Here is a 26,017-nt window from a genome sequence, read left to right as displayed (position 1 = left end):
TAGCACAGAGACAGACTCCATTCATTTTGGAGATAGTAAGGGAAGAGAACAAGAGTTAATGTCTGAAAATTCAGAGAATTCTTCTAGCTCTTATTGAACAACCAACAAAAGCATGTCTCTATGAGGCTGCAAACATGACAGAATTACTGGGTTTAGAGTCCCTGCCCCCTAATGTAGATATGGGCACAGTGACTAAAAGCACAGACACTATACCCAAATCTCTTTGAATACCTGGAAAGCCTTCCCCGGGAAGGATGAGTACAAACAAGTCCACACTGTCAAGATTACAAAAATACTCTTCAATGCCCAGACACAGACAATAATCCACAAACATAAAGATCATCCAGGAAAATATGACCTCACCAAGTGAACTAAATAAGGCACCAGGGGCCAATTTTAGAGAGACAGAAATATATGACCTTTTAGACAGATAATTCAAAACAGCTGTGTTGAGGAAACTCAAAAATATTCAGGATAACACAGAGAAAAAAAAATTCCAGGACCCTAGCAGATAAATTTACCAAAGGAATTGAAATAATTAAAAAAGAATCAAGAAGAAATTCTGAAGTTGAAAAATGCAATTTACATACTGAAAGATGCCTAAGAGTCCCTTAATAGTGGAACTGATCAAGCAGAAGAAATAATCAGTGAGCTTGAAGAGAGGCTATTTGAGAAAACACAGTCAGAGTATACAAAAGAAAAATGTATAGAAAAGAACGAAGCATGCCTACAAGATATAAAAAATAACCTACTAAAGAAAACCCAAGAGTTAATGGCCTTAGAGAGGAGGAAGTGAGATAGATGGGAGCAGAAAGTTTATTCAAAGAAATAACAGCGAACTTCCCAAACCTCAAGAAAGATATCAATATTCAAGTGCAAGAAGGTTATAGAAAACAAGGTACTTCAAGGAACTTAATAATTAAACTTACAAAGATCAAAAATAAAGAAAAGGTCATTCATCCCTGCAGCAAGCAAAGAGAAACAAATAACATACAATGGAACTGCAATACATCTGGAAGTAGACTTTCTGGTGGAAACCTTACAGGTTAGGAGAGAGTGGCATGACATATTTAAACACTTTTAACCTAGAATAGTATACCCAGCACAAATTCCTTTTACATATGAAGCAGAAATAAAGATTTTCCCAAACAAACAAAGGCTGAGAAATTTGATCAATACCGCACCTGTCCCACAAGATAGGCTAAAGAGAGTTCTTCAATATGAAACAAAAGAATGTTAATGAGCAATAAGAAACCACCTGAAATCAATGAATCTTATAAAACTCACTACTAATAGTAAGTACACAGACAAACATAGAATATTACAATACTATAATTGTGGTGTGTAAACTACCATATCTTAAGTAGACTTGAAATCCTCATAGTAACCTCAAATCTAAAAACATGAAATGATGAAATGGATACACACACACACACACACACACACACACAAGCAGAAAATTAAAACATACCAACAGGGAAAATCACCTTTACTTAAAAGGAAGACAAGAAGGAAAAGAAGACCACAGAATATTCAGAAAATAAATTACAAAATAACAGGCGTAAGTCCTCACTTATCAATACAAACATTGAATATAAATAACTAAAATCTCCAATCAAAAGACATAAGTTGGATGAATGAATTAAAAACAATAAGACCCCAGAGACTCTCCAAGATGGCCGAATAGACACAACTCTGGCACACAACACCCAGCAAGAGAGAAACAGAAACCCAGAGATCTCCTAGCTCCAACTGAGGTACCAGGGGCATTTCAAGGGGTCTGGTCCTACAGTGAGCAAAGCCCAGGCAAGGCAGAGTAAGGCAAGGAGGGGTGCTGCTTCACCCAGAAAGTGCATCTGACCAGCAAGTCAGATGCTCCCGCTCTGGCACTCCGGTCCAGATACAGTGCTTCCCCCAAAGCCTCAGTAATACACAGAACAGGGGATCTTTGCCAGTCAAGCACCAGAAATTACAAGCACGGAGTTCAATAATAATCCAGGACAGTGTCCCAGATTGGTGCCCAGACCTAAACTGACGCATAAGTACAAAAGCTGGTGAGCCTTTGGATCGAGTGATTGCCCCCTCCACCCACCTGGAGAGAGAGGGAGCTGTAAGTGGGAGGACAGATGAAGCAGCATGGTGAGGGCCCTACCCCATGACCTGAGAGAGAGTAAGCTGAAAGGGAGAGATGGCCGAGTGTGTCTGGGAGGGTCCCTACCTTCCCCCACAAACTCCAGAGGGCTGAAGCTGACTCTAGTAAGTTGCACAACCAATGCCACAGTCTGAGCTGAACCCTGAATGATCCAACCCAGTGGAGGAAGGACACAACCCACCATTAGAGGGGTGGGACTGAGCTACATGTTTTAACACAAAACATAGGAAGTCTACATAACAACGGGACAGCGTTCTTCACCAACCAACAGCAAATACAGGTCAGTGGAAGAGGCAGGCCTAATCTCCCAGTATAAACAAAAAAGACACAAGAAGCTTCCCTAGTAATCTGAAGGAGTCCCTAGAAAGCCAGCAGTGCCTCGACAGGCAGACAAGTGACCTCATCAAGCAGCTCCCTGACACCACAACCAGGTAAGATGGGAAAAAAACAGCACAAAAAAGATGAAATCATCAAAGACCAGAACACCTCTTCTCCTTCAAGGGATCACAACTCCTCAACAACACAGGATCACAACATGACCACAAAAGAATGTGATGAATTGACAGAAACAGGCTTCAGAAGGTGGATAATAACAAACTTTTCTGAGCTAAAGGAACATGTTCTAACTCAATGCAAAGAAGCCAAAAACCTTGGAAAAAGGTTGGACGAAATGCTAACTAGAATAACCAGCTTAGAGAAGAACATAAATGACTTGGTGGAGCTGAAAAACACAGCACGAGAACTAAGTGAAGCAAAAACAAGTTTTAATAGCCAAATTGATCAAGCAGAAGAAAGGATATCAGAGGTTGAAGATCAAGTCAATGAAATAAAAAGATGAGGCAAGATAAGAGAAAAAAGAGCGAAAAGAAGGGAACAAAGCCTCCAAGAAATACAGGATTATGTGAAAAGACCTAATCTACAGTTGAGCGGTATATCTGAATATGATGAAAAGAACGAATCCAAGCTGGAAAACATGCTCCAGGATATTATCCAGGAGAACTTCCCAAGCCTAGCAGCAAGCCAACATTCAAATTCAACATACAGAGAACTCCACAAAGACATTCTTCAAGAAGAGCAACCCCAAGGCACATAATTGTCAGATTCACCAGGGTTGAAATGAAGGAAAAAATGCTAAGGGCAGCTAGAGAGAAAGGTCGGGTTACCCACAAAGGGAAGTCAGTCAGACTCACAGCAGATCTCTCAGCAGAAACCCCACAAACCAGAAGAGAGTGGGGGCCAATATTCAACATCCTTAAAGAACTTTCAACCTAGAATTTCATATCCAGCCAAACTAAGCTTCGTAAGCAAAGGAGAAATAAAATCCTTTACAAACAAGCAATTGCTCAGAGATTTCATCACCACCAGGCCTGCTTTATAAGAGTTCCTGAAAGAAGCACTAAACATGGAAAGGAACAACCAGTACCAGCCACTCCAAAAACATACCAAATGGTAAAGAGCAATGATGCAATGAAGAAACTGCATCAACTAACAGGCAAAACAGCCAGCTAGCATCAAAAGGGCAGGATTAAATTCACACATAACAATATTAACCCTACATGTAAATGAGCTAAATGCCCCAATCAAAGGACACAGACTGGTAAACTGGATAAAAAGCCAAAACCCATTGGTGCGCTGTATCCAGGAAACCCATCTCACATGCAAGGATACACATAGACTCAAAATAAAGGGATGGAGGAAGATTTACCAAGCAAATGGAGAGGAACAGAAAGCAGGACTTACAATCCTAGTCTCTGATAAAATAGACCTTAAACCAACAAAGATCAAAAGAGACAAAGAAGGACATTACATAATGGTAAAAGGATCGATGCAACAAGAAGAACTAACAATCATTAATATATACGCACCCAATACAGGAGCACCCAGATACATAAAGCAAGCTCTTAATGATTCACAAAGAGACTCTCCCACACAGTAACAGTAGGAGACTTTAACACTCCACTGTCAATATTAGACAGATCAACAAGACAGAAAATTAAAAAGGATATCCAGGACTTGAACTCAGACCTGGAACAAGCAAACCTAATAGACCTTTATAGAACTCTCAACCCAAAATCCACAGAATATACATTCTTCTCAGTACCACATCACAGCTACTCCAAAATTGACCACATAATTCGAAGTAACTCACTCCTCAGCAAATGCAAAATGCAAAAGGAAATCATAACAAACAGTCTCTCAGACCACACACAGTGCAATCAAGTTAAAACTCAGAATTCAGAAACTAACTCAGAACCACACAGCTTCATGGAACCTGAACAACTGGCTCTTGAATGTTGCCTGGATAAACAATGAAATGAAGACATAAATAAAGATCTTCTTCTAAACCAATGAGAATGAAGACACAGCAAACCAGAATCTCTGGGACACATTTAAAGCAGTGTCTAGAGGAAAATATATAGCAATAAATGCCCACATGAGAAGAAAGGAATGATCTAAAATCGACACCCTATCATCAAAATTGAAAGAGCTAGAGGAGCAAGATCAAAAAAAACACAAAAAAAAATAGCACAAGACAAGAAAAAACTAAGATCAGAGCAGAACTAAAAGAGATACAGACACAAAAAACCCTTCAAAAAATCAATAAATCCAGGAGCTGGTTTTTTGAAAAGATCAACAAAATAGACAGACCACTACCCAGATTAATAAAAAAGAAAAAGGAGAAGAATCAAATAGATGCAATAAAAAATGATAAAGGGGATATCACCACAGATCCCACAGAAATACAAACCACCATCAGAGATTACTACAAACAACTCTATGTACATAAACCAATAAACCTGAAAGAAATGAATATATTCCTGGACACTTACCCCCTTCCAAGCCTAAACCAGGAAGAGGTGGAAACCCTGAATAAACCAATTACAAGGGCTGAAGTTGAAGCAGAAATTAATAGCCTACCCACTAAAAAAGCCCAGGCCCAGATGAGTTCACAGCTGAATTCTCCCAGATATACAGAGGAGCTGGTACCACTCCTTCTGAAACTATTACAAATAATCTACAAAGAGGGAATCCTTCCCAAATCATTTTATGAGACCAACATCATCCTGATACCAAACCCGGCAGAGACTCAACAAGAAAAGAAAACTTCAGGCCAATATCCATGATTAACATACATGCAAAAATCTTCAATGAAATACTGGAAAACTGATTGCAACAGCATACCAAAAAGCTTATCCATCACAATCAAGTAGGCTTCATCCAAGGGATGCAAGGCTGGTTCAACATACACAAGTCTATAGACATAATTCACCACATAAACAGAGCCAAAGACAAAAACCACATGATTATCTCAATAGATGCAGACAAGGCCTTTGACAAAATTCAACAGCATTTATGCTAAAAACTCTCAATAAACTAGGTATTGATGGAATGTGTCTCAAAATAATAAAAGCTATTTACAATTCCATGGCCAATATCATACTGAATGGGAACAAACTGGAAGCATTCCCCTTGAAATCTGGCACTAGACAAGAAAGCCCTCTCTGAACACTCCTATTCAATATAGTATTGGAAGTTCTAGCCAGAGCAATTAGGCAAGAAAAAAAAATAAAGGGTATTCAAATAGGAAAGGAGGAAGTCAAATTTTCTCTATTTGCAGATGACATGACTGTATATTTAGAAGACCCTATCATCTCAGCCCAAAATCTCCTGAAACTGATAAGCAACTTCAGCAAAGTCTCAGGATACAAAATCAATGTGCAGAAATCACAAGCATTCCTATACAACAATAACAGACTTAAAGAGAGCCAAATAAGAATGAACTGCCACTCACAATTGCTACAAAGGGAATAAAATAACTAGGAATACAACTAACAATGTAAAGGACTTCTTCAAGGAGAACTACAAACCACTGCTCAACGAAATAAGAAAGGACACAAACAGATGGAACAACATTCCATGCTCATGATTAGGAAGAATCAATATCATGAAAACGGCCATACTGCTCAAAGTAATTTATGGATTCAACACTATCCCCCATCAAGCTACCAATGACCTTCTTCACAGAAGAACTACTGTGTACAGCATATCATGTCATATTTTTCTGTGATATTATATTAGTGATCTGCAAGAGAATATTTTAAGGATATCAGTTTCTCCAAATTGCTGATCTGTAAACTATTTCTGATCAAACTTAAATTTTTGTCAAAGCATGTTTTTGTTTGTTTGTTTGTTTGTTTGTTTTTGAGATGGATTCTCACTCTGTTGCCCAGGCTGGAGTACAGTGGTGCGATCTCGGCTCACTGCAACCTCCACCTACCTGGTTCAAGTGAGTCTCCTGCCTCAGCCGCCTGAATAGCTGAGACTACAGTCATGTGCAACCACACCAAGATAATTTTTTGTATTTTTAGTAGAAATAGGGTTTCACCATGTTAGCCAGGATGGTCTCGATCGCCTGACCTTGTGATCCACCTGCTTCAGACTCCCTAAGTGCTGGGATTACAGGCATGAGCCACTGCACCCAGCCATGGCTGCATTTTGATTCCATGTCAGAGAAAGGAAATGAGTATCTGATAGTGGCTTCCAGTTTTGCTGTCAGATTTTTGTTTGGGAATACATCCAGAACTGCTTACCAAGGGTTTGAGTACAAAACAAGCATTTCCACAAAAAAACAATAAAAAAGACTACACTTTTCCTCAGGTGGACCCTTAGGTTCTGACAATTCTTGGAAAATGTTGGCACAGGAACTCACCAGTCTAGGCCTGATTCCGTGTAGGTAGCTGCCGCCGTTATAAAAATATTAGGTAGGATTTTGATAGGTGTATTCTTCCTCTCATACTTGAACACCAGAAGTACCATCTATCTAGATAGTAGACCTTACAACTCTAAAAGTGTTCTTTTGAAGAGGGTACCATCAAAGAGCTTTGAAAATATTAATTTAACTTACTTTTTAGTAATCTTACTTGTAAGAATTTATATTCTCCCTCCTTGAAATTCTCACATTTTTGAAATTTTTACAGCATCCCTTCCTCTGATAAACTCTCCTACTTTTCTCTAGCCACTGTTCAGGATTCTTTACTAACTTCTTTTCCTCTGGGAAATGTTGATATTCCCAAGGTCTTGTCAGTGCCTTCTGTTTATTCCATGTCTTTCCCACCATGGACAAGCTCATTTAGATATATGATTTTGCCTACATTATTCCAAGTCTGCATCTCCAACCTCAGTTCTACCTCCAGCTAGAAATGCCTAAAATTCAATTACCTACTGAAAATACCCTACATGAATATTCCATTCAACTCAACATGCACAGAAAGAGGTTAGACATTCCTGCTGATCTGTTGTTCTTCTCCATTCACCTGCGAATCTCCTACTCCTTCCTCATGTCCAGGTTAAATGCTAGTTCACAACCTGGAAACCCATGAATCATCTGAGATTTCTCTTTGTGCCCTAAATTTGTACATCCAGTAATCACTAACTCATATTATCTCTATCTCTTTTCTGCCTCTGCTTTACATTTTTCCACTGCCACTGGTTCTTTTATAGGATACCAACTACTGGCTTTTATAGGATACCAACTATTAATATTATTTCTTAAATTAAAAAACAAGCAAAACAAATGAAAAATGCAAAAATCAAGAGAAAGACCAACATTTTAATATTACTAAGTAGCTGTCTGACATCATTTATTTCACCATGGATGGGTGAAAACCTCATAATGGATTGATGCTAGTCCAAGGATTGGCAACGAGGAAGTTATAGCTTTGGCTACTGCAAAAGCGTCCTTTGTCTTCCAGTCTCTTTACGTGGTACCTTCCATCTAGCCTCCATATGAGGAGTCATCCACTATAGGCCACAGGCCAAGCCCAGCCTGCCTAATGGTTTTGTAAATAACGTTTTGTGACTGCTTTTACACTACAATGGCAGGGTTGAGTAGATATGGCAGAGACCACATGGCCTAAAATATTTCCCACCTGGTCCTTTACATAAAAAGTTTATGAATACCATAATCAGAATGTCCTAATTCCAAAATCTAATCTTGTGACTTTTGTTCTCACAATTCTATAATGAATTCCTACATTCATTCAATTCTATAATGAATTTCCTACATTTGCTGTCTCCCTACCTAATGACCATTTCTTATTGTTTTCTTGCTGGAGAACCGCAAGTCTATTTGAGTATTTATCATCCTAATATCCCTCCCCATCCTCAACAAGAGAAATGACTATTCTAATCTAATCACAGTCAGTACATATGTTTTCCCAGTGCCTGGTTTAGGAATGAGTATATGGTGTAACCAAGCCAATAAAATGTGAAAGAAAGCCCACTGCAAGCTTCTGACTTTTCTCTCTATTTCAAAGAAACATGGAAAGAAAAGCAGCCCTTCCAGCCTTCAGAACTTGTATTGTGAGAACATGATGTTTGGAGCTACTGCTAATTAGCCAGCCATGAAAGGAGACATGAACAAAACACTGCCAAACACACAGCTGAAATAGGAAGACCAAATGGGACCCAGTGTTATCACTGAACCGGCCACCAAAGCAACTCTGCTTCCTACTGTTTTAGTCACTGTTAGTCAGGTCCTTTGGTATTTGCAGCCCAAAGCACTCCACCTGGTAAATTTCCCATGGCCTGCAGGATAAGATCTACTCAGTTTTATAGTATTAAAAAGCCCTTCATGAGCTTGCCTTACCTTAGTTTTTCCCTCAGGCCCAACCACTCTCATCTCAGTTTCTGCAACAGCACAATAGGGCTGCTCATAAACCCTGCAAAGTTCAGTCAAGCTTCTTACCTTTTGCACCTGCCGCTTCTCCTCCCAAGCATGCCATCTTGTTTGATGTTTCTTCTGCCAAATCACAAACTTGTTAGATGTTCCTTCTGCCCATATCATTCTTCTGCCTCTTTACCAAGAAAAGGTCTCCCCTTCTTCATGCTTACCTGAAATCCTACCCCACTTTTTAATAGCTTTCATGTCTCACCACATACTTAAAGTGTCTGGCACATATTTAACATAATAAATGATCATTAGACTCTTCCAGATGGCATCCAGCACACAGTAGAAGGCACTGAATGAAGTAGCAAATAACATAAATGAAAATGATCATAACAAGCTCCTGACTGTTTTTTTGTTTGTTTGTTTGTTTGTTGAGATGGTCTTACTCCATTGCCCAGGCTGGTGTGCAGCCTCCAAGTCACTGGGACTACAGTTGCATGCTACCATGCCCAGCTAACTTTTTCATTTATTTTTATTTTTATTTTTAGTAGAGTTGAGGTCTCACTGTGTTACCCAGGCTGGTCTCAAACTCCTAGGCTCAAGCAATCCTTTTGCTTCAGCCTCCCAAAGTGCTGGGATTATAGGTATGAGAGACCATGCCCAGCCCTGACTATATTTTTTTGTTTTAAGATGGAATCTCTCTCTGTTACCCAGGCTGGAATGCGGTGGTACAATCTCAGCTCACTGCAATCTCCGTCTCCAGTATTCATGCAATTCTCCTGCCTCAGCTTCCTAAGTAGCTGGCATTACAGGCATGTACCACCATACCTGACTAATTTTTATATTTTTAGTAGAGACAGGGTTTCGCCATGTAGGCAAGGCTGGTCTCAAACCCCTGACCTCAGGTGATTCACCTGCCTCGGGCTCCCAAAGTGCTGGGATTACAGGCCTGAGCCACCATACATAATCCAACTGTATTTTTAAATGTCTGTATTCTGTAACATGGAAAAAAAGAAGCTTACTATCTAAAAGATACTTGATAGTTTGTTAAATGGACCAAGTATATAAATGAATAGAAATATTTTCTTTGAAAATTGTCAGCAAGGTACAGGGGCTCATGCCTGTAATCTCAGCACTGTAAGAGGCCAAGGCAGGTGGATTACCTGAGCTCAGGAGCTCAAGACAAGTCTGGCCAACATGGGGAAACCCTGTCTCTACTAGAAATACAAAAATTGGCCAGTCATGGTGGCAAGCATCTGTAATCCCAACTACTTGGGAGGCTGATGCAGGGAGAATTGCTTGAATCCAGAAGGCGGAGGTGGCAGTGAGCCAAGATCATGCCACTGCGCTCCAGCCTGGGTAATAGAGTGAGACTCCATCTCAAAAACATAATAATAATAATAATAATCTTGGGAAAAAAATATATGAAATAAGGACTGCTGTAGTCTAATATGAGCACCTTAAAGACCAAGACTGGCCAGGTGCAGTGGCTCACACCTGTAATCCTAGCACTTTGGGAGGCCAAGGTGGGCAGATCAGAAGGTAGGGAGATGGAGACCAATCTGGCTAACACCGTGAAACCCCACCTCTACAAAAATACAAAAAAATTAGCCAAGGGTGGTGGCACGTGCCTGTGGTCCCAGCTACTCAGGAGGCTGAGGCAGGAGAATCATCTGGACCCAGGAGGTGGAAGATGGGGTGAGCCGAGTTTGCACCACTGCACTCCAGCCTGGGTGACAGATTAAGACTTCATCTCAAAAAAAAAGACCAAGACTATGTGTTTGTCACCTGTGGCTTGCAAAATCTAACTTATAAAAGTTATTTGATTAATATGTACTAATTTAAAAGTGTCCTCATACAGTTCAGACTGTACAATGTATTACGTGTCACATCGAGGTAGCATAGTAGCATTTTTGTTATTGTGAAGCACTTTTATTATGATTTGTTGAGCCTAGAGTTTGGCTATTGGGCACTCACTACAATAACCTTTGGGCTACTGGTAACAGACTATTTTGCTCTAACAAAATTACAGCTATCATGACAATTAACTAGTAGATCTTGTTTTAATGAAGTAAATGTATCTCATTCAATTTCAAATTAGGAAGAAGGAAGTCAATAAGTGAGACCTTGTTGGTATAATAATATGTAACATGACCTGTGCTTTTTAACAGGAAATTCCTTCTCTGACTTCTACACTTGCTATGTTTAAAAAATAATCTTCTGGAGGGTGGGCGGTGCGAGCAGCAGTTACCTCCGAGCGCTGCTTCTCTGAGAAAAACGGGCGTTGACCTGCTGCGGGTCCGACTGTAACCAACATGAGCGGCCTGGACGGGGTCGAGAAGACCCCTCCCGTTCAAACGCACAGCATCCCTATTTCTGACCACGTCTCGGGCGACCCGGACGCACGCCAGTGCCTGAGGCTCCGGGACGAAAGCGAGGCGACAGGTGATGGCGGAGCTGGGTGTGGGAGCCTTCAGAGGAAGGGTGCGTACCCCAGGATCCCGCGGGCCGTGGCGGTACTCCCCAGATCCAAGTTGTGGGGGGTCGCGGTCGTGTAGCGATCACAGCCGGGCAGGAAGAGGGCCAGCCTCCTGCCGAGGGCCTGGCAGCGGACCACAGCCTGAAAAAGGGCGTTCAGGATGGAGAGAAGGCCCTCGAAATCTGTGACGCCGGGAGGTCCCCGTCGGAGCTGACTGCGGGGGCGAAGGCTGAGGAGGTGAAGAGAGGAAAGTGCGCCACTGTCTCAGCAGCCAGGGCTGAGGTGGTGGTGAAGGAAGGCCTGGCGGAGAAGGAGGTAGTGGAGGAGCAGATGGAGGTAGAGGAGCAGCCGCCAGAAGGTGAAGAAGTAGAGGCGAGGGAGGAGGAAGGGCCGTGGCGTCTGCATGAGGCTCTCCGCATGGACCCTCCCGAGGCCATCCCGCAGGAACTGGACACTGTGAATGCTCAGGCCGATAGGGCCTTCCAACAACTAGAGCACAAATTTGGGCGGATGCGTCTACACTACCTGGAGCGGAGGAACTACATCATTCAGAATATCCCGGGCTTCTGGATGACTGCTTTTTGAAACCACCCCCAGTTGTCCGCCATGATCAGGGGCCAAGATGCAGATATGGTAAGGTACATAACCAATTTAGAGGTGAAGGAACTCAGACACCCTAGAACTGCTGCAAGTTCAAGTTCTTCTTTAGAAGAAACCCCTACTTCAGAAAGAAGCTGATTGTCAAGGAATATGAGGTGAGATCTTCCGGCCGAGTGGTGTCTCTTTCCACTCCAATTATATGGCACAGGGGGCATGAACCCCAGTCCTCCATTCGCAGAAACCAAGACCTCATCTGCAGCTTCTTCACCTGGTTCTCAGACCACAGCCTTCCAGAGTCCCACAAAATTGCTGAAATTATTAAAGCGGATCTGTGGCCAAGTCCACTGCAATACTACCTGTTGTGTGAAGGAGTCAGTAGAGCCAGATGTCGCCACTAAGGGAGCCAGTTGAGATCCCCAGGCTCTTTGGGTTCCAGTCGGGTTAACGTTTGCCCTTGGGAATACTCCTGCGCGAGGTCTCCTACCACCACCTGCTGGACCTGTGCTTGGGCATCAGAAATGGTATGCCTTCTACTGTGTTTCGTTTTTGCTGACTTTTCTGCACCCTCTTTCCTTTGGATATTCACTTCTCTCAACCTCAAGATTGAGGCGGTGGTGGGTATGCTTCTCCACTTCCATGCTGTTCTGGAATATCACATGCTACGACGCCATCCTTCAGACTACTAAGCCAAGCAAATGATACTGTAGATGGTACTGCCTTTATTTGCACTGCTTGGACCCTGTTAATTCCCAGGGCCTCTGAACTGGTTGCCATCACCTGGATTTCTAGCTTTAGGAGCCTATTCTATCTACTTAACACTGCATCGGGCAATATGGGCACATGGACTGTGGACAGTTACTGAACGTTAATGAACTCAGAGGAGAAAAGCAGTGGAGCTACTTGTTCTGTGTGATTTATGCTACTTCATTGTTCTTCCTTCACCTCTAATCACTTTCTGTTGCTACCTGCCCTGCTTTGGCTGCTGCCAAGGTCCCTCTCTCCCTCTTCCTTTTTGCTCCTATTTCTCTCTTTCTTTTTTCTTTTTTTGAGACGGAGTCTTGCTATGTCGCCCAGGCTGGATCTCGGCTTACTGCAACCTCCGCCTCCGGGTTCAAGCAATTCTCTTGCCTCAACCTCCTGAGTAGCTAGGACTACGGGCGCATGCCACCATGCCCGGCTAATTTTTGTATTTTTAGTAGAGACGGGGTTTCACCATGCTGACCAGACTGGTCTCAAACTCTTGACTTAGTGATCTGCCTGCCTCAGCCTCCCAATCCTGTCTCTTAAAAAAAAAAAAAGTAAAAGCTTAGAAACATTTGTAAAAGCAAACTTTAGTTTATTTTGGCTCTGTCATTTTCAGAGACAAAGAGGTTGTCCTGTAAAATACAGCTCTTATTGCTCCCCCCCACGCCCCCTTCTCTCTTCCCAACTTTCTATCCCTTTTATCAACTCCTAGAATACTTAAAGGGAGACACATCTGGATGGAATGAAACATGAGATCTACTTTATAACGGATGGAAGAACTAAAGAGATTGTGATGGGTGCACTAAGCAGGGAAAACTGAACAAAAGGCTAGAGGCATGGGCCAGGTAAAAATTGGGCCTAGAATGAAGACTGAGCTGAGGAGGAAGGAGTACTTACTCCCCAGTGGTGATGAATGGAGAAATACTTTTCTCAGGATCCCTAAAGGATAATTGAAGGGGTTAAAGTGTTAAATTGTTGCCTAGACAAGGGTTCTTTAAAGAAACACAGTGCAACCTTGAATGCTTGCTTTCTTGTTTTGTGACCCAATTTATGTGGAAGATTGTTATTTTACTAGGATTTTGTAAAATCTTACTTTTTTGGTTCTGCTTATTGTGAAAATTGAGCTGTACATTCTTTTGATTTCACTTGGGAACATTTGGAAGAACAGTAGTCTTACTTTCCTGTACAATGTAGAAACATATGAATACTTATAATAGTTTTCAGCTTGTTCTTGTTTCTGTTAAACTATATTCCTAGAAACATAGTTTGAATAACTTGGTCTTAGGCTTGTCAAATTGCCTTTATGGAAAAATAATCTACAAAAGTGGTTTAATTGATTGTCTTTGTCTTATATGATAATTTTCCCTGGTAACAATTTTTGTTAGTAAGTGATGTGTCTTTTTTCCTAAATCGCTTTTAAATACTGTGAAATTGCTCTGACAAATTGGAAATGTACCATTGGCATATTTGTCTTCTTTTTATGCGTGATGTTAAAATAAAAGCATGCTGTTCTGCTAAAAAATAATAATAATAATAATCTTCTGTTAGTATTAGTGCCCACTGGGTAAGTTTTGCAGTTCTTAGTGACATTTGTTTATGTTACCAAAAAGGTATTGTTGAGTTCCTAGTTTTAAAAAGTTAATTTTTTTTTTTTAGTGACATAATCACTATGTAATACAGTTGACCTTTGAATAACAGGAACTTGACCTGCAGTGGTGTAATTATATGCAAATTTCCTTCCACCTCTACCACCTGAGACAGCAGGACCAATCTCCTTCTTCTTCCTTCTTCTCAGCCTACTCAACTTGGAGAAGATGAGGATGACCCACTTCCACTTCCATTTAATAAACAGTAAATATATTTTTATTCCTTATGATTTTGTTAATAACCATTTTTTCTCTACCCCACTTTCTTATAAGAATATAATATGGTAACACACATAACATATCAGACGTCTTAACTGACTGTTTCTGGTCAATAGTTACCTATTAGTAGCTAATTTTGGGGCAAGTCAAAAGTTATACACAGATATTCAGCTGCACAGGGGATCAGTACCCCTAAGTCCTATGTTGTTCAACGGTCAACTGTAATTGATATTTATTTACTAAACAAAAACATTTATATTAAAAATTAAATAGATGCTCCAATTTCATAACACCTTCCATTTGTTATAATGAGACTATAAATAAAACATACCACATACTAACTTAAAAATCTTTTTTCTTATTTATACAAAAATATATGAGATTTTAGGGACTACAATTAAAGAAATGATTCAGATAATACGGTTTGAGATTATGAATTATCTACACATAACTTTTTTAATAATTTTGAAATCTAACCTACTAAGAAGAAATTTAAAACACACACACATATATGTATATATGCAATTTACATAGTGAGTTTTTAAGCTGCTCTTTGGTAATTAAAACTTCCTTACTCTTATTTGTTAATCTATGGTAATTTACCTGGAAGTCTTACCTGGATTGCTATTTTGAGGATTTCCAGCTGTCTTATTTTCTTTGTATTCATACATTAGTTGGTGAATGCTATGTCTAAAAATGCAATAAGTAAAATTACTATTTTAAAACTGATATAAAAACAATTACCAAATATATTAAATTCTTAGAGTATTTCAAATAATATTGGAGTTAATTTTAGACCTTTAATTATCCCATACACTTCTCATTTGTAAGCTCTACAAACTTCTCTTTAAGCTTCTAATCAAAGAATGAAAAAAAGAAACATGAAGTTCTCATGAATTGAAGGCAGTAGAGTTCAGTAAATTAACTTGCATTAGCCTAACATAATGGAAAGTGCCCTAATTCAGAAAAAAGCCCTAGCTCTATAGTCAAAAGCTATTAGTTCTTGAGTAAGTTGCTTTTGTTAGGTTCAATGTCTTCTTCTAAAAAGTGAGAATTTTACTGTCCTATTTCACTATGTTGTTATAAAAATTTAATGAGATAACATGTTTTGAACGCTCAGAAAAACAGTGAAGCAATGAAATAATTTGTTCTTGAACGTTATTGGTGAAACTATCTTGGAACTGCAAATAAAGTCCAAGGTGTTTTTTACATGTTCTAATATCGAAACATTGTGGTTTTGGGGAAATGTTATTAAATCCTAATTTTGTTTATAAGGTGTTCCACTCTTTGTGGCTTTTAATTTAGGGCATCTCATATATGTCATAGTTTGTAACTACATTTATTTATAAACATATTATCTCATTAAATTAGAAAACATAATTATCCACTGTTACTGAGCTCATCAATCACACCAAGGGCAGAAAACTAATGGATATCAAGACCTGCCTTGGACTATGATTCTACTTTACAGACTCAAACTCTGAGCCAGTAGATCTTTGTAGAATGACGCTTAATCTCCATGTTTACCTCCATCTGACACAAAAGATAAAACTATTTTTTTAAGTTCCATGAAGGAGATGCAAGGTGACATTTTCTCACTTCTGAGATACATACTAACAATATATTTGCAAACAACATCTGCATGCTTTACTCAGCTCCATTCTCGTTCCATAGATCACAATATGTGAATATTTTGGTAGTGAAGATCACAATTTCAATATTAAGTGCCAACCATTTTGCTTTGACTCATGCTGTTTCCTTGGAGCTAATCAGAAAATTGTCAAAGGACCTTCCAGGGACTGCACAAAATATGAACCACCTCATGAATTTGTGTGTCATCCTTACGCAGGAGCCATGTTAATTTTCTCTGTATTATTCCAGTATTAGTATGTGAGCTGCTGAAGCAAGCGTAAAACCCTACTTTATACGTGAATACTCATCAGTCATGGATGAGGCTTAGCTCTGATAAACCCAATAAACCTACTTGATATTCAGAGAATTCTGTTGAATGACTTCCTGTGAGGTAGAATATGAAAATATTTTTAAAACTTAAGGTAGAAATGCAAGTAACTTGGGAGATTTTCATTATTGTGGAAAACAGATTACTTGAGGATAAAACTACAAATTGGAAAGAAAAAAAAAGAAAAGAAAAAACCCCACAAATTGGCACCCATGCTGAGGGGAAGGATAATATAGAACCTTCCACTCCCTAAGAAAATGTGCTAAACAGGATATAAAGGAGCCTCCAGGTACAGATATGGTGGCAATGGAGTAAACAAACACTGATCTCTTTCTGCAACATAATTTGATCCTCTTTAACAGTTTGGAACAATCTCAACTAATATTTGATAGAGAAAAGACAATGAGGCCTCAAAGGATAACTTACCATGAAGTCCTGGGCTATGTCTAGGCTAAGATGGGGCTCCACATAAGGTTTTGAATGTGGAGGAAGTTTGGTCAGTTTTCTCACCATGTGTGTGGCTAAAGCTAGAATGCCCAGCTGTCAGAGCAGGATGCTTTGGGAACAACGGCTGAGCATACACATTTGTTAACAAAAAAAAGTTGTAACTATAAAGTCTACGTATGAATCACCATGAAAACTGAGTACTCTGAAGCAGTAAGTGAATCCTGATGGAAAAGTCAAGCATTAACAGAAGGGGAACCACTTTCAATGGCAATAATGCAGGAAAAGAATGGAAACAACAGAATGGTTACAATGTTGTTTTCTTCCCTTCCTTCTCACTGGTAAAGGATTGTCTTTTTTTTTCCTTCTTGCACTTAGGAAACCCCTTAGGTTCTTGAAAAATTCAAGGAGGAGGGTATAGCCCTCAGAAAGTTCTGAGGAGGATAGCCCTCAGAACACAGTACAAGATTTTCTGCTAAACGGAACATTTCAAGACCCAAATTACTCAGAAAAATCAGAGATGTGGCACTATTTTTATCCTGTGCATGTGGCTATACTTGGTGTAAATGGGACAATGATTGGATCTCTAAGACAAAGATCTCAAAAGTCCTGAGATAAAGAATTCTGCACCCATTGATACTTCTAACCAGTCTAGTAGCATTTTGCCTGATTTCTGGCTGTTAAAGTGGACTGTCATCCCAAGATGACCTGAATTAAACTACAAAATCTCACCTGATATATAGGATATAATAGCTATAATTATTTTAAGCTGCAATTTAGTGTAAGCTAGCCTTCTAATATAAAAACTTGCCTAGTAAAAGGACTAGAAATGACATAATTTTCTGCAGTCCATCCAGACAGATCTTAAGAAAACACATCAGCATTTTGCTGAAGAAGAAGGCTGACTATACTTGCTGATGCACAATGTACAGCAAGAATGAGGGCTGTTCAAAAATACCAGAGAGATAAATTCTTTCTTAGGAACTTTAAGAAAGTTATTTAAAAAGCTAGTTTCATATTTTTGCCAATTTAATATCTTGCCTGTTCATGTAGAATTAAACATTTACATGTACTAACAAACATAAGCATCTTGGGTGCCTAAGTGTTCATCTTCATAAATTACCACCAATGCTAAAAGAAAAGGCGGGGGGGACAAAAAGGAAGCCTCTTGTCCCAGTAGGGTATTACATCATAGATATTGCTAACTTAAAGTTCTTTGATGAGCAAGAAACTATGCTGAGGTTACTTATCTAATGCAAGCAAAGATTTAAAGACAGATATATTGTAATTCAAAATCAGCTAGGGGTCAGATAAGTAAGAGCTGTCTGCGGGCAGGAAATGATAATAATGGCAATAATAATAATCATAGTAGTTTCAGTTGATGATGCCTAAACACATGTGCTAGGCACTGAATTAAATGCTACATATACATACATATATATATATATATCTTTCTTCCACACAATCACCCTTGAAGGATATATTATTGTCCTCCTTTTCATATAGAAAAACACATTTGGTGATAAGTAATGTTCCCAGCTCACACACCTAACAAGAGAGAAAGCTAGGATTTAAACCCAGTCTGGTGTGAATCTAAAGCCTAGCTCTTTCCTCTTTATTACCCATCTATGGCTTGTCTTCCTTAGAAGAAAAGGCTATTCATTTAAAGCTATATTTTCTCCCTCTTCCCATAGCAATTACAAATAAAATCATCAGGGCCGGGAACAGTGGCTCAAGCCTGTAATCCCAGAACTTTGGGAAGCCAAGGAGGGCAGATCATGAGGTCAGATAGAGACCATCCTGTTTAACATGGTGAAACCCTGTCTCTACTAAAAATACAAAAAATTAGCTGGGCATGGTGGTGTGTGCCTGTAATCCCAGCTATTCAGGAGGCTGAGGCAGGAGAATCACTTGAACTCGGGAGGCAGAGGTTGTAGTGGGCCAAGATCATGCCACTGCACTCCAGCCTGGGCAACAGAGCAAGACTTTGCCTACAATACAATAATAATAGTAATAACATCAAACTACACTAGACATGAAATATAAGAAAACTAACGAACCCAAAGTATCTGGTAATAGCAATTAATAACCATGTAGGAATAACTTAACATTACTATTTTTCAAAGGAAGCAACTTAAAAAGTGATCTAGAAGAAATAATGATTTATGTGTAACACAGCATGTTTATAGGAATAGCATATAAGAACAAAGGTAAAAAAACTACTATGAAAGGGTTAAGAAGTTCAATATTTATTAAGTCTTAAAGTATACTAAAAGTTAAAATCCACATTTCATAAAACTAATAAAACGAATATAAAAACCCTTTGGTCAGATCATATGACCAAAAACATCACATTACAAATAACAAACACCAGTCAATATAATAAGAGAAGATGAATCCTACTATATACTGTTCTCTATGTTGCCCAGCCTCAATAGTTTTTCTACTTAACCAATGATTTGTGTTGATATTTTTTACTATCTCACAATAATTATAAGTTAATCTAATATTTCTAACTAGAGAGACCGTTGTCACTATAGAATATCAGCCAGCTTTTTAAAAAAAAACTAATTACTGTACCTTTCAAACTTAACTGCAGTTAAATTTTCTTTTCGCTTTATGAAAAATTGTACCATTTCCTGTTTTTCTTCATGTACAGCTAGTAAAGATGGTGTGAGTTCATCCTGTAAAACAGCAAGAAGAACTGATAACTCACAAAATTACATACTTCTCATCTGAATTGGAAACCTTATATTTATGTAAGATTCTACAGACTTAAACATATAATATAGAAATTAAATAATAAGTAGTCCCTTCCTTTTTATTCTCCTGTGCTTTCCTGTTTGTTGTTTCTTCCCATGGAAAAACTTCTTCCACCTCATCACATGAAGTCTGGTCATCTCCAAAACTCACTTCAATACCAGTTCCAATAATCTTTGCTCTGTCACAGCACTTAGCATAGTATATTGCAATGATTTTACTATTTTTCATGTAAACCAAGAGCTTCTTGAGAGCAGGGGCTTTATCTTCTATATCTATGTTCCCAAGTCTTAAGAAATATTAGTAAATGCTTCAAGTGTTTACATTAATGATCTAAATTATTGCCTCTAGAGCAGTGTTTCTTACACTGCATTCCAAAGAATGTTTACCTTACCAGATGTTAAAGACTGTACTCCAACAGGAGGATTCCATGATCATGGATGTTTGAGAAATGGTACAGAACTGTGCACTATATGTCCAGTAGTCAAGAAATCTCTTACATTTTGCCTAATCCCTTTTTGACAACACTGTTTTGTGGCAAACATTGGCATTTGAGAAATCAGAATTTCAGGGCTACAGCTGTGAAAGTTTTCCAATAAGGTGGAGGTTTCCTCCAGGTTATATACAAAGTCACTTGCTTCTCTTATGTCAATGGTGTCAGAATCCCAGATGCCAATGTCAGGCACTCCTGCTGCAAATGAGTCACTGAGAAAATGGTCTGTGAATTAAATCAGCTTCAAATGAACTTCCACTGCTTATTAGTAAACGATCCATGAGTTTTCTCCTTTTTAAAGAGAATAGATTTTTATTTTAGCCATTAGAAACTTCTATATAAAATGTTATTCTCAATTGTCATTCTAATCCTAGGACCTTAATGCATATCTACTTATTTTAATTTTTTTTTTCTGAGATGGAGTCTGGCTCTGTTGCCCAGGCTGGAGTGCAATGGCACGATCTAAGTTCACTGCAACCTCTGCCTCCAAGATTCAAGCAATTCTCCTGCCTCAGCCTCCCAAGTAGCTGGGATTACAGGTGCCTGCCACCACACCCAGCTAATTTTTATACTTTTAGTAAAGATGGAGTTTCAACATGTTGGCCAGTTTGGTCTCACACTCCTGACTTCAGGTGATCTGCCTATCTTGGCATCTCAAAGTGCTGGGATTACAGGCATGAGCCATTGAGTCCAGCCTTTATTTTTTTAATTTTTTTTTTTTTTTTGAGATGGAGTCTCGCTCTGTCACCCAGGCTGGAATGCAATGATAGAATCTTGCCCACTGTAATCTCTGCCTCCCAGGGTTCAAGTAATTCTCCTGTCTCACCCTCCCAAGTAGCTGGCACTACTGGCATGCACCACCACGCCTGGCTAATTTTGTATTTTTAGTAGAGATGGGGTTTCACCATGCTGTTCAGGCTGGTCTAGAACTCCTGACTTCAGGTGATCCACCCACCTCGGCCTCCCAAAGTCCTGGGATTACAGCGTGAGTCACCACGCCCAGTCTCATATTGACTTTTAAAATTCAGTTTCGGCTAGGGCAGTGGTTTATGCCTGTAATCCCAGCACTTTTTTTTACATTTTATTTTAGAAAAAAATATGAATCAGAAATAAAAATACAATGGCTTATCATTAAAAGTTCTACTGATCTATCTATCCCTGTCATGATAGAAGTCACTAAATCACTTGCATTTCTAAGGAATGATGCTGAGGAGAAAGATATAATGTTGTCTGCAATATGCATAACACATCCAGCTAGAAAGACTTACCAGCATGCTAATGAGAAGGCGCTTATTTATGGCAAACATAAAGAATAAGAGTTATCTTACATTAAATATAAAGAATATGTACCATAAATAAAGAGAATATAGAATTTATCAGTTTTTTAAAACTTCTAAATTTTATAATTCAACCCCAATGCTAAGGGATTTATATAAAATATAGATTATAAACAAATAGAAACTGTCTTGAAAGCCTTGATGTCTTCATCAAAATATACTGTAAGATGAGAGTTGTCAAATGCTTACAAGGGCAAAGGGGGTGGCCTAGGTGAGGTGCCCAGATGGGCACCACAGCAAACTAGAGAACGCAGGCCTCAGAGAAAGGGGCAACCTCTGCACAATAGACCAAACAGTGATATGAGCTCAAGGGACACCAGATTGGATGCTTAAGAGAAGCCTAAAGTCCAGATTTATGTATTAGTCTCCTAAATTTTACATGTTGACACAATTTATGAAGGCAAGTGAAACATACCTATGGGCCACATTTAGACCATAGCCCTTGCATTTTTTAACTTGCCATGGATATGTTACCACATGGTTGTGTATAAAGCAAGTATTTGCATGTTAACTATTTTCTTTCTTTGGTTTTGAATGTGTCACCAAAAAAACCGTCCCCAACATGTAATAAAATTTGCTTCTAAGACTCACAGTACCCACTTCAATAATTTTTCTAACATTTATTCATTTAAAATATATTAGTAAGTAGTTTTCTGAGATTGTCAACCAAATATTTAGTTCATAGGAATGATGAAACAAAGTCATTTTAAAAATTTCCATCTGTGCTCTTAGTAACTTCATGGTTTTCAGGGTTTAAAACTGTCATCCTGTTTATGCCTAAACTCTATGAACATATGCAATGATATAGCCCATAATACAGCTTCAATGAAAAAAAGGTTTAGAATTTGCTACAATTCTAATTGAGGACACTCACTGGTAATAAAGATTTATTGACCTAATCACATGAATGTTAATAAAGACATGTGAAGTCCTGAAGGGGTCAGCCTCCACTTAGTGAAACACGTCCCAGGCTGAGTGCAGTAGCTCACATCTGTAATCCCAGCACTTTTGGAAGCTGACGCGGGACTCTTTGAGCCCAGAGTTTGAGGCCAGCCTAGGCAACATAGTGAAAACCTGTATTTACCAAAAAAATTAAAAATTGGCTTGGCATGATGGTACATGTCTGTAGTCTCAGTTACTCAGGAGGCTAAGGTCGGAGGCTCACTTAAGCTCCAGGAGGTTGAGGCTGCACTGAGCTGTGATTGTGCCACTGCAGTCCAGCCTAGGTGACAAAGCAAGATCCTGTCTCAAAAAATATTTAAAAAAGAAAGACTACCCAGAGCAAATTTATAAAGACTCTCTGAATGGCAGTGAATAACTAATGGTGGGAAGGAAACTGTGCTGTCTATTGCCATAATATTTCTTTTAGCTTCCCAACCACAAAGGTAAAGAAAAATGGGCTAATATTGAAAAGGAGAAATCTAAAGTAGTACCTATCAAACGCCTACTTTTCTAGAGATTTCTTAATTCTAGAAGAGTTTTGGGAGATGATAATTTATATATTACACTTATGTGTTTAGTGATTCTTAACCAGGAATGTAACAGAATTCTGATGAACTTGCTGTTATTTAGTCAGAGACGGGGTCTTACTCTGTTGACTAGTTTAGATTTAAACTCCTGGGCTCAAGCAATACCCCTACCTCAGCCTCCTGAGTGACTGGGACTGCAGCCATGTCTCACCATGCCTGGCTCCAAGGAAATATTTTTAAACATACGTGTCTAGACTTTATTAGATTTACTATATCAAAATCGTCAGAGGAGAGGTTAGCTTTGTAGATTTTTTTTTTAATTTCCCTAGGTTACAGTTATGCACAATTCTAGCTGAGAGCTAGTCCAATTGACAATTGCTTCCATCATATCTCACCAAATGACAAATTACCTTTTTCTTTGAGGATTTGGCCAAAAAAGAGGAAAGAGTAAGAGAGAGTTATTTACTGAAAACTCCATGTAATTTGGGTAGAAGAAGAATAGGGACTAGTAAACTCAAAATCCAACTTGACTTTGCTATATATAAACTCCTTATCTCCCACCTTACCCTCAAGACAGTCTAGATTTGAGAACAGAGTTTAGACGTTTATCTAAGTGGCTGTTTCTGCCAGAATAGGATAAGTCAGTTAATTACTTGCTTAAGGGTTTCCCACTTCATCACCAACTATTCACAGCCAATCTGGTTTCCTCACAGTCCTCCTAAAATTGATCTCTAGACAAGTGTACAACTCATTAACTGTCTCCCAAACTGAAAACTATAATCCCCAAAACTGAAAAGAATCTTGTCTAGACACATAAACCGGAAACAAAGAAGCAAACGAAAGCAAAAAACAACAAACAATCTTCTTGGTCTTTTCCCTCAATTACCTAATTTCCAAATTGGCCTGCATATTTCTGATTGCTTTCCTTTCCCTTTCCATTTTTCCCTCTTAAGCCCCACCACTGAGAATCAAATCACTTTCGTATATATTACTCTATGTAGGAACTTGTCATCGGCATCAAGATTTCTGTTTATTTAAAATGTTTTAGTTCTTGACACTTTAAGATAAAGCCTAATTCCAGAGCAAATTCTACTTTCCAGGATCATTGTATACTAATTAGAAAAAAAAAAACCTGGGAGAAAAAAATGAAAAAGCATTACCTTTTACAAATTCAGTGTCTTCAAAACTGTTTACTATACATAAAAAAGATGTACCCTCTAATGCTTCTTTAAAAGTATCAATATTTTAAAGTTTTATAATTATTTCCAAATATTTTTATTTAGGTTATGCTGGAGTTCCCAAACATGAAAAACTGACCCATACATCAGTCAGTGCAACAAATGCATTTCAAATATTTTGAAAATAAAGTTTGTTGATCTATACCTTGTTTGCTAATGCAATATTGGCATTATGCAAAAGCAGCTTTTCTGTCATTGAGATATCCTCATTGTAGACAGCATAATGTAGGGCAGTGTTGCCATAGATATCTGAAAGATCTGGGTCAGCACCGTGTTTTAGCAAAGTAGTCGCACATTCCTCTTTCTGGCATTGCACCGCCTGTCAGTATTAGACCAAACAATAGATTGTAAATTCTAGGAGTTCAAAATAAGCATTCCACAACTTTCACCAATGAGTTATGCTTAAACAAGATGAATTGTATTTTATTCTATGGTTTGTACCAAATCCATCTCATGCTGAAATCATTGGCTAGTATGTACCTTTACTAGAGCTGTCCTGTTTTTGTCATCAAAGACATTAAGTTGACATCCACTGTTCACCAGAAGAGCTACCACTTTTGGATGGCCATTGGCAGAGGCCAAATGCAGGGCAGTCCTATGAAAGGGAGACAACATTTTTAGGAAACTATCTGAAAACATAAAATCATCTGAACACATAAAATCATCTAGGTAATTATAAACATTGAGTAGCATGTGATTTCTCTACCTTCCAAACAAACATTTAATTTGTGGTGAGGCAATCATACTTTTCACCCCCTATTATCACTCACTGCATAAAGAGCAGCCTATTTCAGTAGAAATACTTGGGCCTTTGGATTCAGTTCAACTTGGATGGGAATCCTACTTTAAACTCTGTCATTACCAACCTATTCCTTAGTCTTTCTTGCCTCAATTTCCTAATTAATAAAATGGGGGTTAAAAATATTGACTGTCTCACAGGACACTATTTTGATGCTTCCATGAGACTCTATGCAAAGTATTGAGAAGAGTTCCTAACACAAATAACACCTCAATATTTGTTAGATATTATAATTATTATTAATGCTACTACTTAACAAAGACAAGATTTTAGTTAAGTAAAATGATACAATTATATCTACTTCGAGGTATGTTTAAACATTAGAGGTAACATTGTCTTTTGATAATTCTAAGTTGCTCATTTGCTCATATTTTAACATCTCTAACATTAGAATCCCACTTATAATTCTTGACTTATTAAACTAAAATTGGCCACATTTAAATAATTCTCTTATTGAGATACAAAATGATGGGGTATCACACAATCCATGATGCCTTGCAATAAGTAGAATTGATGTATACAACCACATCTAGAAGAGTTCTAGTGAAAAAATGCTCATCGTCACTGGTCATCAGAGAGATGCAAATCAAAACCACATTGAGATACCATCTCACGCCAGTTAGAATGGCGATCATTAAAAAATCTGGAGACAACAGATGCTGGAGAGGATGTGGAGAAAAAGGAACACTTTTACACTGTTGGTGGGAGTGTAAATTAGTTCAACCATTGTGGAAGACAGTGTGGCGATTCCTCAAGGCCTTAGAAATAGAAATTCCATTTGACCCAGCAATCCCATTACTGGGTATATATCCAAAAGACTATAAATCGTTCTACTATAAGGACACATGTACACGAATGTTCATTGCAGCACTGTTTACAATAGCAAAGACCTGGAATCAACCCAAATGCCCATCGATAATAGACTGGATTGGAAAAATGTGGCACATATACACCATGGAATATTATGCAGCAATCAGAAATGATGAGTTCGTGTCGTTTGTAGGGAC

At 38.7% G+C, this 26,017-nt stretch overlaps 1 protein-coding gene, 1 non-coding gene and 1 pseudogene across 5 annotated transcripts in view; 1 reads left to right on the top strand and 2 right to left on the bottom strand.

Moving 5' to 3' along the window:
- LOC108589347 (ankyrin repeat domain-containing protein 26) overlaps window positions 1-26,017 on the bottom strand; it is a 92,665-nt gene that overhangs the window by 55,921 nt on the left and 10,727 nt on the right. For all 3 annotated transcript variants that reach the window (XR_013530146.1, XM_078357678.1, XM_054248902.2), the window contains exons 2-6: window positions 24,692-24,806; window positions 24,357-24,530; window positions 19,495-19,598; window positions 15,127-15,200; window positions 8,901-8,954 (exon numbers count right to left, since the gene is read on the bottom strand). Coding sequence is in view for 2 of the 3 variants with exons in the window: in XM_078357678.1 (XP_078213804.1) it covers window positions 8,901-8,954; window positions 15,127-15,200; window positions 19,495-19,598; window positions 24,357-24,530; window positions 24,692-24,806 (521 nt within the window). In the remaining variant the exon portion in view is untranslated. The remainder of the gene's footprint in view (window positions 1-8,900; window positions 8,955-15,126; window positions 15,201-19,494; window positions 19,599-24,356; window positions 24,531-24,691; window positions 24,807-26,017) is intronic.
- LOC100406556 (testis-specific Y-encoded-like protein 1) lies at window positions 11,044-14,167 on the top strand (annotated as a pseudogene). The gene has a single exon (XR_615587.4). The product of XR_615587.4 is annotated as a testis-specific Y-encoded-like protein 1 (transcript).
- Window positions 16,315-16,417, bottom strand: LOC118149851 (U6 spliceosomal RNA). Its single transcript, XR_004737560.1, has one exon. It is a non-coding gene; the product is annotated as a U6 spliceosomal RNA (small nuclear RNA).

Source organism: Callithrix jacchus, chromosome 20 (assembly GCF_049354715.1).
Source record: "Callithrix jacchus isolate 240 chromosome 20, calJac240_pri, whole genome shotgun sequence".
In the NCBI taxonomy this organism is placed as follows: Eukaryota; Metazoa; Chordata; class Mammalia; order Primates; family Cebidae; genus Callithrix; species Callithrix jacchus.
The sequence above is the reverse complement of the archived record's forward strand: the minus strand, read 5'-3'. Positions and strand labels throughout refer to the sequence as shown.